We start from the raw sequence: 12143 nt of genomic DNA, 5'->3' as shown, positions 1-12143 counted from the left end.
CGCGGCGCCGCAGGTACGGGACCGCGGCCCCGCGGCGGCTCGGTCGGGCGCCCTCTCGCGCGCCCCGGCGCGGTCCTGCCTTGGAGAGCTCGGTTTCCGCTGCCCCGAAACGCGGGTGAGAGCCGCCGGGACAGGGTTGGCGGCTCCGGGACCCCGCCGAGCCGGGACTTCGGGGCGTGCTTGGGAGCATCCCTCAGGGAGGAGAGGCGTTGCGCTTCCTGTTGCCTTTCGGACGCGCGGGGGACCTTCTCCGCCGGGCGCGGGGCCTGGCGGCACCTGGGGCTGCAGATGTGGAGGTGAATGCTTTTCCGAGGGAGGACGCGCGACTGCAGAGGTCTGCTCTCGCATGCCCAGCGCCTCTGTGAGCAGAGCTCAGGTGGTGTTGCCTTGTTTTTGCTGTGGCTGCTGTTATTGTTTTAAGAACATCTTTCCGGGCGCGTTCATTTCTTGCAGAGTTGGAAGTCTTCGGCGTTAATGCAGAGAGCGCCCAGGTAGAGTTAGAAGGGTCAATAGGTAGTAAACTTCAAGTAGGACCCCACCAGCGATCATTATGATGGAGTGGACTGAAGGCAAACTTCAGGGAGTGGTCAGCCTTCCTGGGTCTGGAATCTGCTTAATTGTCCTACAAGCAAGAGGCCTTTGAATTTATGGCCTGAGTGTGAAACGTCTCCTTTTAAAAAGAATCGTTTTCTATAATTTGTCATTTAGAAGCAACTACATAATTTAAAATAATGAATGCATTCCTTAATTTGACCTGATGACACTTCATGTGTCCCTTTGTCCATTTGTCTTACAGATAAGATTTTCTTTTTACCAGTTCTCTTATTCCCCCAAGGGCTCATTGCTTCTGTTGCCTAGAGAGAAGTTTTTTCCCCCTTCTTCTTCTTTTCCGTCCTCCAATCTCTCTCCTCCCAACAGATGGCTGTATGTCCTAAAGGAGGCTCAGTGATGTCACTGAGGGTGGTGTCACCTAGTGCAGTCACTCATAGTGTCACCCCCCACCTCCTGTACCAGACCATACAGAATGCATTGCCATATTGATTATCAAGTTTAATCTACGGTAAGATGTCATAAATATTGTAGTATGTTGCTTAGATATATTTCCCATAGTAGATGCACAGCACCAACAAAATTATAAAATCTTTCTATATCGAATCACTTAATAACATAATTAGTAAGTGAGCAAAACCCTGTTAGGGTATGTCTCATTTCCCTTTTGTTAATAATGCATTCTCAAAAGTTTTTGATAGAGGTTCACAAAATCTAATCACTACCATATTGTAGCTAGAAAACACACACACACACACACACTCACACACTCAACAGAATCAGTGACTATAAACGCACTGACAGCAGTGAAATTAGTAGCTCGTGCTTGTAGTGTATGCAGCACGTGTGAAACCATGTGATTAAGATGTCCTTGTACTGGGTGACCATGAGAGCTCTGATCAGAGCAGTGGTTCTCAACCTTCCTCATGTCACCACCCTTTCATACAGCTCCTTATGTTGTGGTGATCCCTCAACCATTAAATTATTTTTGTTGCTACTTCATAACTGTAATTTTTTTACTGTTGTGACTTGGGAAACCCCTGTGAAAGGGTCATTCGACCCCCAAAGGGGTTGGGACCCACAGTTGGGAACCGCTGGATCTGAGCATGTGAGAAGGTTCAAAACAGAAATTGGCATAGTTTTAGGCTTGTAGGTATATTGAGATATGTCTGTAGATACTTGAGAAAAAATTTTTTGTTGTTATATCTACCTTGAAATTTTTATATAAAAAATTCTATTGAAATACTACACAAAAACCTTATTGAGCCATTTCTGTGTCACTCCTGAGCTCACTTGCTTCCATCTGCACCTCCCTTAGTGAAGCCACTGGGGAGGGCATCATTCAAATGACACCGACAGTCCTTATAAACAAAGATCACTTATTGACCCATCCAGTGGCATCGAGTTGATTCTTACTTATAGTGACCCTATAGGACCATATAGGACAGAGCAGAATTGCTCCTTAGGATATCTAAATCCATAAAATCTTTACAAAAAGCATCATCTTTCTCCTGTGGCGCGGCTGGTGGGTTTGAACGGCCAACCTTGCGGTTAGCAGGGCAATGTGTCACCCACACCACCAGGGCTACTTGGGGTATGATTCCAAAGGTTCAAGTCAAACTTACTGCCGATGAGTGGACTCCCCGGGGGACTCACAGTGACCCTCTGTAGAACAGGAGTAGAACTGCCAATGAAGGGTTTCCAAGGCTGTCAGTCACAGGAGCAGAAAGCCTCTTCTTTCTCGAGTGGCTGGTAGATTCGAATCGCTGCCTTTGCAGTTAGTAGTCCCATGTGCAACCCACTATGCCACCAGGGATTCTTTGCGGGTATTATCAGGAGTGTGACACTTCATCTGTTTGGTCATCAGAAGATCCCGCAGGGATTGTTTATAGAGAGTGGGAGGCAGATGGCATCTGGAACTGACAGAGAAGCCAGTCATACAGAGTCATAGTATTCCTCAGAAAGCATCCACTTCGGAGGTTTGATAAGGTAGGACTGAGGATGGAAAGACAACTTTGACCTCCCCAAAGAGGTCAAAGTCATTGTCAAGGAAGTCCCAAAGTCATCATCGCCTTATACTTCAAGCAGCACATTTAATTTCTTCCTTCAGGAGCGTGGCATGGGCACCACTTCTGATCTTGCCACAGGCAGAGGTCAGACGTGCTTCCACCCTCCATTCTTCATGCTGTTCTGACACCAGCCCCAGAAGAGCCAGGCCAAGTGATAACCGCTTCACCACATTCCTTTTCTGAGCAGTTGAAACATCGTTCGGCCATTAGTTGTGACTGTGAGTGTGGCAGGCTGGCCTTAGTTGTGAGGCAGTTTAGGTAGGCATGTTAACAAAAATGTCTTTGAACTTAGAGTTGTCCTTACACTTAAGTGAAAGAAAAAGTTGTAAATTTCTTGGCTTTTTTCTAAGGACCCCTGGTGATGTAGTGGGTTATGCTCTCAGCCTTTCTACTCTTGTCAAGATTTAATCCTGGAAATCCAGGGGGCAGTTCTACTCTGTCCTACAGTGTCGCCGTGAGTCTGCACCACTTGATGGCAGCGAGTTTGTTTTGTTAGTTCTTACAGAGTAAGTCCTCAGAGCTGGAAGGACTTAGTCGACCTTCTGTGTACTGAGGGTTCTCCTGCCAGCTCCCTAACAAGTAGTTCCCTGACCCCCAGCATAATTCTCCGGACTCTCATTATTGACAGTGATGGTCTAACAGAGGAAGATATTTGCACTATCATGCCTACAGCTGTGGTAGCCTTGGACCATGAATCCTTATGAAAGCTGGTGAGGCAATCAGAGTCATTATGAATACTTGAAACAAGCCATTTCCCACCACCGTGGCAGATAATTTAAGCACTGTAGATTGCAAACATGGTACAAAATTGGTCTTCCTTCTTTGCAGTGTGCTTTTGGTAGGAACCGTCTTGATTGATGTGAGAGAAAATATTCCAAAAAAGCAGTACTCATGGGACACAAGGACTAACCTGCATGGAGGACATGATCAATGTTTGATCCCGCTGAATAAGAGCCATGACATAAGGAGCAAGCACCAGCCACGTCGGGAGAGAAACTTCCGCGTTCCCAAGCTCGCACTGTTCTTAGCCAGAGGCAGAGAAACCAAGTTGTTGTTGTGCTTGTGGGCAGACGCTACAGACTTCTCTAGTGGATGGAAGCACTTGGCGGGAGAGCTGGCTCTTGGGTTCTGTCCTTTTTCAGTGTCTGCCCTGGCACCAAGGAGAGGCTCTAACATCGGAAATACTTGCTAGCTCCATGGTGGATATCTGCATCCGCACGGCAGGTTGCTGTCTTCATTGTGAAGAAGGCCTTTCTGAGGAACTAGAGACTCCTTGTCGAGGGCTTGCTGTGGGCCCAGCCTCGGTCCACAGTCTAGTGCTTTGTGCCACATGCTTTTGTGGGGCGTGGGGTGGAACGACATATGCAATACATATTCAGTAGGGAATGTCATTGTTGAGTTGGCATCTTTTAGCTCCCTTGTCAAATACTAGCTGTAGGTCTGGAAGAAAGAGGACTGTATGTGAAGTTTGGTTGATTTAACAGAAGTAGTTCTGGTAGTCGGTGGTTCACATCCATTAGCCTTTTCCAAGGACCGTGGGTTCTCAACCTGTGGGTTGCGACCCTTTTGGGGGTCGAATGACCCTTTCAGAGGGGTCGCCCGATTCATCACAGTAGCAAAACAAGTTATGAAGTAGCAACGAAAATAATTTTATGGTTGGGGTCACCACAACATGAGGAACTGTATAAAGGGTCGCGGCATGAGGAAAGTTGAGAACCACTGCCCTAGGAGAAAGGTTAGACTGTTCCCATAAAGATTTAGCTTGGGAAACCCTCTTCGGGTTGCTATGAGCCAGAATCCACTTGATGGCAGAGGACTTGGTTTGGAATTTTTAAGAGAGGCAGCTGCCAGAAGTTGCTTCCTAATAGGAAGAGTGCATCTTTCCCCAGCCCCTCCCTCCCCCATGCTTCCCTCGTATAGGAGCCCTGATGACCTGGTGATGACACGCGGGGCTGCTAGCTGAGAGGTCAGAGGTTGGAAAGCACCAGCCAGCTCCGAGGGAGAAAGGCGAGGCTCTCTACTCCCATACAGTTTTAGACTCGGAAACCCACAGAGGCACTTCTACCTGGTCCTGTAGGGTTGCCATGAGTCAGAATTGACCCAATGGCAGTGAACTTTTGAGTTTATTTCATTTGTTTACTTAGACTCAACTTCCTCAGAATGTTACAATCCACTCTGTGGGCCTAAGGTCGAGGGACACATCTCGAATAAAGGTGTGAGCAAAGAATTCGAAGGGATGTGAGCCAACTGGAGCTCTTGGCTTACCTGTGACGGGCCCAGTTTATGACTTCTCTATTTTTAAAAAACTTTTTATTGTGAATTGGGTGATCGTGTTTGCATTCAACCATTCATCCACGTTTTGCTACATCTCCTTTCCTGGTATCCCCTCAGTGCCACCTTCCCCTTCCCACTCCCTGGTGTTCCTGCCCTCACACCTCCTACCCAGCGGGGCGCAACCTTCCTCATGTTGTGTTGACCCCCCACAACCATACAATTATTTTCATTGCTCCTTCCTCACTGTAATTTTGCTACTGTTTTGAACCGGGTGACCCCTGGGAAAGGGTCGTTTGACCCCCAGGTTGAGAACCGCTGCTCTAAGGTGTTCCTACTTCACCAGTGCTTTTCTTTCATAGATCTGAGCTGCAGTTCACTGCTCTTGACCTATCTTAGTATCAAAGGGTCTCCTTTCACATTTAAATGTACTCTGTTTGGATGATAAAGTACCCCTGTACTTAGAAATTTTTACTATTTTCTTCACCACCCTTCTCCTGATGTTATATTTCATGTATTGCTTTATTTTAGGCTTTTATTCGTTAAATGCAGAGGTAAGAAGGATAAGAAAAATTTAAACCAGGAAGCAAGGAAAATGCATGGGAATAGTCAGATGATGGAAGACCCATCAATCGTAATTGCTTGTTCACTATTTCCGCATACAGGAAATAAAGTCTTATCCTTAAGTCAGTGGTGTCCACGTATAGCGGTGTCTTCAAGAACAGCAGGAAGTAGTACTTACTCTAGTGGTGCAACAGTTAAGTGCTTGATTGCTACCTGGAAGTTTGGCTGGGGAGGTCTGCTTCTATGATGCTTGCAGCTTAGACAGCTCTATAGGGCAGTTCTGCTCTGGCCCAGGGGGTTGCTGTTAGCTGGAATTGACGCCACAGCACCCAACAGCAAGAGTAACCACAAGAACAACATTCACCTGAGACTGACACACGTGGGGACAACGCTTGTGATTTGGGAGAGCCGCCTCCACACAGTGAGCCTGCAGACCGGACGGAGACGTGGGTCTTGCTGATATGAATGCTAGTTTCATGAGTCCAGAACACAAGCACTGTTGTGAAGACCTGACTGTACATTCTCGTCGTTTCCCAGCTCTCGGGCCCCAGGGAAAAGAGGAGGGCCTTTGTTTTCTGTGGACTCTTCTGACTTCAGGCTTGGATGTGGGCCTCTGCTTTTTCAAAGAGAGGGCTTGCGTCGAAGGAGCACTTGGTGTGTTTGTTCCTTAGGTGAAAATTCCCACTAGGGTTTGGGATTGTGCCGTTGATCTGGTGAGCATTTTGTTCCTGTACCAAAACTCTCTATATGAGGATTGCAGCACTTATTTCTGCAAGTTACTGTACTTCTCTTCTCAGAAAGACCTGTTTTAAATGGTGTACTTGGAGTGCTGACCAGTAGGTGTTACAATTGATTATGGCTCCACTGAAGCTCCCCAAACATGCCTGAATAAGGAGACACTTGTGTTTCTTCACCACTGATTCACCCATTCAACAGTTTTCACAGGTGCACTCCAGTGACGTCGGTTATGCGCTTCAGGTTATGCAGCCATTCTCACGCACCTTTTCAAAATGATTCCACCACTGTGATCACCAACGCACCGCCCGTCATCTCGTCTGACCCTTTGCCCTGCTGCGGTCACTTTGATCCCACATAGCTAATTCTTGATAAAAGCATGATGTGCAAGGCAGACTCTTTTCCTTTTTTTCTCACTAAGTTGAAATATTGTTTGATTTATAAATGATCTCAAGAGGCAGTGTTTGTTAAAATTTAAAGATGAGCTCAGAGCCATGTGTATGTGTGCCATCTAGCCTTGGTGGTCCCAGAAAGTCTAGATTCCAAGAAAACTTGAAATTGTCAAACCTAGATTCTTTCAAGAGTAAAAAGGGTCATCAGCTAGAAAGGATAAGACTTCAACAAGCATACCCTGGGCCTAACCCTGGAAAACTGGGACGTATAGTCACGTAACATCATTATTTTTTATATGAAAATATGCATATGTTAAAAAAATGCCCTTAGTTTCTTCTAATTTTATTCAACATATATTTGTATGTATATAGGCACATATATATGCATTTGTATATGTATACACCAACAGTCATCACATGCCTCTATGTGTCCGTATTATAGGATGACATACGTGAAATAAACCACATAAGGCAGTCTAATCAGATGAAAAATTTATCTTTTTATCACCTCTTTCATGGATTGACTTCTTAAGTAAACCTTTTGTATCCAGCATGTCAAAACTTTAAATCATCTTCTGATTTCCTGATTTTAAATGCTTTAAATACCAATTTGTTGGCATTATTTTCTTTCTTAAAAACCTTTGATGGCCAAAAACAAAACAAAACAAAAAAACCTTTGATGGCTCACCAATTTCTCCTTAATTCTCAAAGCAAGACCCATAGACAGTTTGGTGCTTAGAGAGCAATGTAAAAACAAGAAAAATCACTCATTCATTCATTCACTCATTCACCTGTTTTAAATGGTGTACTTGGAATGCTGCCCAGTAGGTGTTACAATTGATTATGGCTCCACTGATAAGTGATACTTATTAAGCAACTTCCGTGACTCACTGTCTGATATAGGTGCTAGGGATAAACCAGGGAACAAAATAAAGGTCCTTTACCCTTGTGGAGTTTTCTGTCTATAGGGAACCAGGGATGGGAGATAGATAATAAGCTAATCGGGGCAGTAAATTGTACTGCATGCAAGTGAGTCCTTTGGAATACATAGTACAATAGGATAACCAGGAAAAGTAATGGGGGATGAACAACAGAACGTGAGAGAAGGCAGACAGCGGACGGTGTACTATATGAAAATAATAATTTATAATTTATCACAGGGTCACAAGGGTGAGAGGGTGGGGGAGGAGAGAAAAAAGAGGAGCTGATACCAAGGGCTCAAGTAGAGAGATAATGTTTTGAAAATGGTGATGGCAATATATCTACAAATGTGCTTGATACAATTGATGAATGTTATAAGAGCTGTAAGAGACCCCAATAAAATAATCTTACAGATAAATAAATAAGTAAATAAGTAAGTATGTGGTACTTTGAAAAAAAATTAAAAGTAGGATCAGATCAGTGTGGTTAGAGTAGTCCTCATGAAGAAAGAAACATTAGCTAAAGACCTAGAAGGGGGTGAGTCAATGAGTCTTATGTAGATATCTGAGGGAATATTCCACACAGAAGGGACCGCTGAGACAAAGGACGAAAGATGGGGATATGTTGGAGTCTGCTCAAAGATTCACAAGAAGACCGGCACTGTAGGAGTGGAGTAATCAAGAGCAAGATAGATATGAGATTAGAGAACTGGTGTGGCAGAACAGGCAGGGCCTTGAGATATGAGACCAAGCATGACTTCAGTAAAAATCCTGTCATGTCCTTAAGATGCACTGTCGTCATTTTAAATAATCACATTTTATAGCAAAGATGACCCTGATCAGTGAATCTAGCTTGCGTTTTGTGAACAATGCACCTCATCAAGATTAATGTAATTTTTAAGTCATTTGTTTATTGATGTGTTAAAACAGTATGTTTTGTTGTTGCCATTTTAATGAACTTTTTATTGTGAATCAGATAAAGGGTTACAGAGCAGATCATCCGTTTTACGTTTTATTTCGACTCGTCCATTTCAGTCCTCGCTGTGTACCCTTCCGCTTCTTCCCTGTGGCCCTGTTTTCATTCCACATCTTAACCCCATCTCCTTGTGGAAATGCTGCCCTTTGGATCCTAAATGGCTAAGCTGAGCGTGAGAACAGGTCTAGCCCTAAGGGATGACGAGTAGCCATAGTGTTGGGGGTTCTACCAGTCTCCAGTTGACCATCATACAGCTTGACTTTTTTTTTTTTTTTTTTACATCTTGACTTTTAAGTGATTTTGAGTCTGTGCCACATTTGTCTCCCTCTCTAATCAGGAACCGTGAATGCGATCCTTTTCAGAGCAGTGAATGGTGGTAGTTGGGCATCATCTACTTCTGGTGCAGCATTGTGGAGACTCTTGCTTGTGTGGTTCGGCAGCACATTGGATGGGTTCCATGTGTCTTTTGATTTATTTACTCTTCTCTTCTCCAGATGGGGAGAGACTAAGTGTTTCACCCAGGATGGCTTTTAAGACCCATTTAAGACTCTAGTTTTTTAGGATCCCAGTTTCTACTCACCAAAGTAGGTGGTAGAACATTGCCTTCATGAGCTAAGTTATGCCAGTTGATGTTGGTGTCCCCTGAGATAATCATTCTGAGCCCCCTGGGCCCAGCGACTCATTCCCTCAAGGTGCTTGGCTCTATTTAGGAAGGTTTTGTAACTCTGTCCCTTGTACGTTCCACCACATTTCTGGGTATATTTGCAGCAAAAGTTAATACACATCTATAAATATCCTCTAACACATATACAGATAACCTGTGCTAAATCTGTACGTATTTGTGGGTATGCTCCCACTCTCTTTCTACACCTGTTGGTTTCTGTGTTTGTCCAAGCATCAACTCCCAGACCATCACTACTGCAGAATTACGTATCCAATGGCTGTTTCCATTTTTACGTCTTTTTTTTCTTTCAAAATCATTTTATTGGGAGCTAATACATTTATCATACCATTTCATAGTTCAATCACATCAAGTATTCTATAATTGTGAACCATTTTTAAGCCTTATACTCAGTTCACATGCATCGATCAGTGGCTCTGAAATCGTTCACTGACCGACAGCCATGATGACTGTATAGCCCCATTGAAGTGGAAAGAATAACAGAATAGTAGGTGAATGGATGCATTGGATGGTATATGGGGGGAAAAATAATAAGGGTTTCGGGGAGGGAGGATGGGGGATGGAGGGGATAAAGGGGAGCTGATATCAAAGAGTTCAAGAAGAAGGAAAATATTTTGAAAATGATGATGGCAGCAATTGTACAATTATGCTTGATGTAATTGAATTATGTATTGTTATAATATCTGTAAGAGCTTCCAATAAAATGATTAAAAAAATGGTTCACTGAAGTACCAAAACAGTAATATAAATGCTATGGTTCTTAATGTCATCATGGGGAATGACATCTCTCTGAAAATGTGAAATGTGAACTTCTATGTGTCTAGATATGGTTCTCAACCTTCCTAATGCCACGACCCTTTCATACAGTTCCTCCTGTTGTGGTGACACCCCCCCTCCATCATAAAATTACTTTCATTGCTACTTTATAATTCCAATTTTGCTACTGTTATGAATTGGGCGACCCCTGTGAAAGGGTCATTTGACCCCCAAAGGGGTCGCGACCCACAGGTTGAGAACCGCTGGTATAGATAAAGGAAATCTGTAAGTCAAGGCTTCAAGCACTAGTTGAAAGTGAAAAGTGCAATTGGAAGTACGACGAGGACTGTCTCAATCTGTTTTTAATCGGATGTGCCGTCCTTTTGCTCCTAACTCCCGGCTGTTGCCTGTTATAAAACTGTCCAATAGTGGCACGAAGCCATGGGTGTTTTTGTGTCATTTTCAAACAAAGCACAGTGGCTTCTCTGTTCCACTGTTGACATTACCCCGGACACGTACACAGTCCAGCTTTCCTTACCAAACGATTGCATTGTATTGCTAAAGGTGAGCAAGAGACCAAAACTTCAGTAGCACCATTAAAGAGTCCTTGTAGCAAAAATAAGTCCGAGCTATAGTTTTGAAGAGATACTCGGAAAGTCAGCTGGACAGTTAAAGACAAACGTTATCCTTAGAGAGAAACCAGAAAGCTGTTTACAAAAATTCCATTGTCAAATGACACTGTTGGCAGCTGCATGTGATTGGTGGAGTAGAGTGTGGAAGAACGATTCCCATCAAGTGCTTGCGAGCAGACATGTCACCGATGTCATGCAGAGAATGAGTCAGCTTTTGGCCTATGTTCAGGGAGGCGTGCTTGGTGATGCTTTGTTCGTTTATCACCGAACAGCCATGCTGCAAGTGAAGTCCTTTTTCGGTTAACCATTATTGAGTGTGGAGAAGTTGCTCAGGACAGACAGAGCATGTGTCACACACATACTCTAAGAACGTGGTGGCTCTAGGAAAGCCAATGTACATGCTGTTCAATTCACACAGATGTAGTGCCTTTGAATCCCGAGGAAATACTAAAGTAAATGGTGCTCACTGTGATTGCAGTCAAATTGAGTGTGATGTGCAAAGGCTAAGACTGATCCTCCACCCTGGGACGTGAGAATTGCTCAGGGGCAGGTGCTCACGCAAGATTTTATCTGTGGTGCAAGATTAAAAGCGTTTCTTCATGACACTGATGTCAGCTCACAGTGAACAGAAGGAAGAGTTGATAATAAATGAAATAGTCTACCACCATCTTAGACTAGGACTAAGTCTAAGATTAGCAAAAGAGTGGAATTCCATGTGGACCATAAAGGATTAATGATGTAATATCCCCAGGAATGGACAGACCATTAAATCATAAGCATATTGTCTTCCATTGGGAGTATAAAATCTCAAAGTAATTAAACTTTGACCCAATATGTTTTGGTGGGGACAGGGGACATGTGTACATGTGTAAACCACTGGGTGACAGGCTTGCAGAGGAGGTAGACAACTATGAATATTGGAGATGATGCTTCTTATGCTTTTGCGTTGGCTTGATTTCAGACAAATGGACTTGATACTCAAAACGCTCCGGCCATGATATCCATCGCCCTTGTTTAGCCTGTTGTTGTTAGGGGCTGTCGAGTTTGTTCTGACTCACAGGGAACCTGTGTACAACAGAACACCACACTGCCCTGCCCTGTGCCATCCTCCCCGTGGGTCCTGTTCTTGAGCCCATTGTTGCAGCCGTGGTATCAATCCATTTTGTGGAAGGCCTTTCCCTTTTTCTCTACCCCTCTGCTTTACCAGCAGGATGCCCTACGCCAGGGCTGGTCTTTTCTGACAACAGGCCCAAAGTAGCTGAGATGAAGTTTCACCATCTTTCCTCTGCGGAACATTCTGATTGTGCGTCTTCTCCATAGATTTGTTTGTTCCTTTGGTTGTTCATAGTATTTTCAGTTTTCTTCTCCAGCACCATAATTCAAACGCATCAATTCTGCTTCAGTCTTCCTTATTCAGTGTCCAACTTTTGCATGACTAGGAGGCAATTGAAAATAGCCTGGTTCGGGGGTTTAAATGGACAGAAAATGTTTTGAGAAACGATGTACAAATGCGCTTTACACAATTGATGTGTGTATGGATTGGGATAACAGTTGTATGAGCCCCAAATAAAATGATTTTTTTAAAAGAAAAAATAAA

General features: G+C 44.0%; 2 protein-coding genes across 3 annotated transcripts in view; one reads left to right on the top strand and one right to left on the bottom strand.

Moving 5' to 3' along the window:
- The window catches only part of CCDC150 (coiled-coil domain containing 150), a 119919-nt gene extending 119571 nt beyond the window's left edge, over positions 1 to 348 (bottom strand). Inside the window, exon 1 of the mRNA XM_004701508.2 lies at positions 18 to 348. Within this exon, the coding sequence (XP_004701565.2) occupies positions 18 to 348 (331 nt within the window). The remainder of the gene's footprint in view (positions 1 to 17) is intronic.
- The window catches only part of HECW2 (HECT, C2 and WW domain containing E3 ubiquitin protein ligase 2), a 457170-nt gene that overhangs the window by 781 nt on the left and 444246 nt on the right, over positions 1 to 12143 (top strand). The window lies entirely within an intron of this gene.

Source organism: Echinops telfairi, unplaced genomic scaffold (assembly GCF_000313985.2).
Source record: "Echinops telfairi isolate 266 unplaced genomic scaffold, ASM31398v2 ScPeMD7_3;HRSCAF=10, whole genome shotgun sequence".
In the NCBI taxonomy this organism is placed as follows: Eukaryota; Metazoa; Chordata; class Mammalia; order Afrosoricida; family Tenrecidae; genus Echinops; species Echinops telfairi.
Note: the sequence above shows the minus strand (reverse complement) of the source record. Positions and strands in the feature narration are given on the sequence as shown.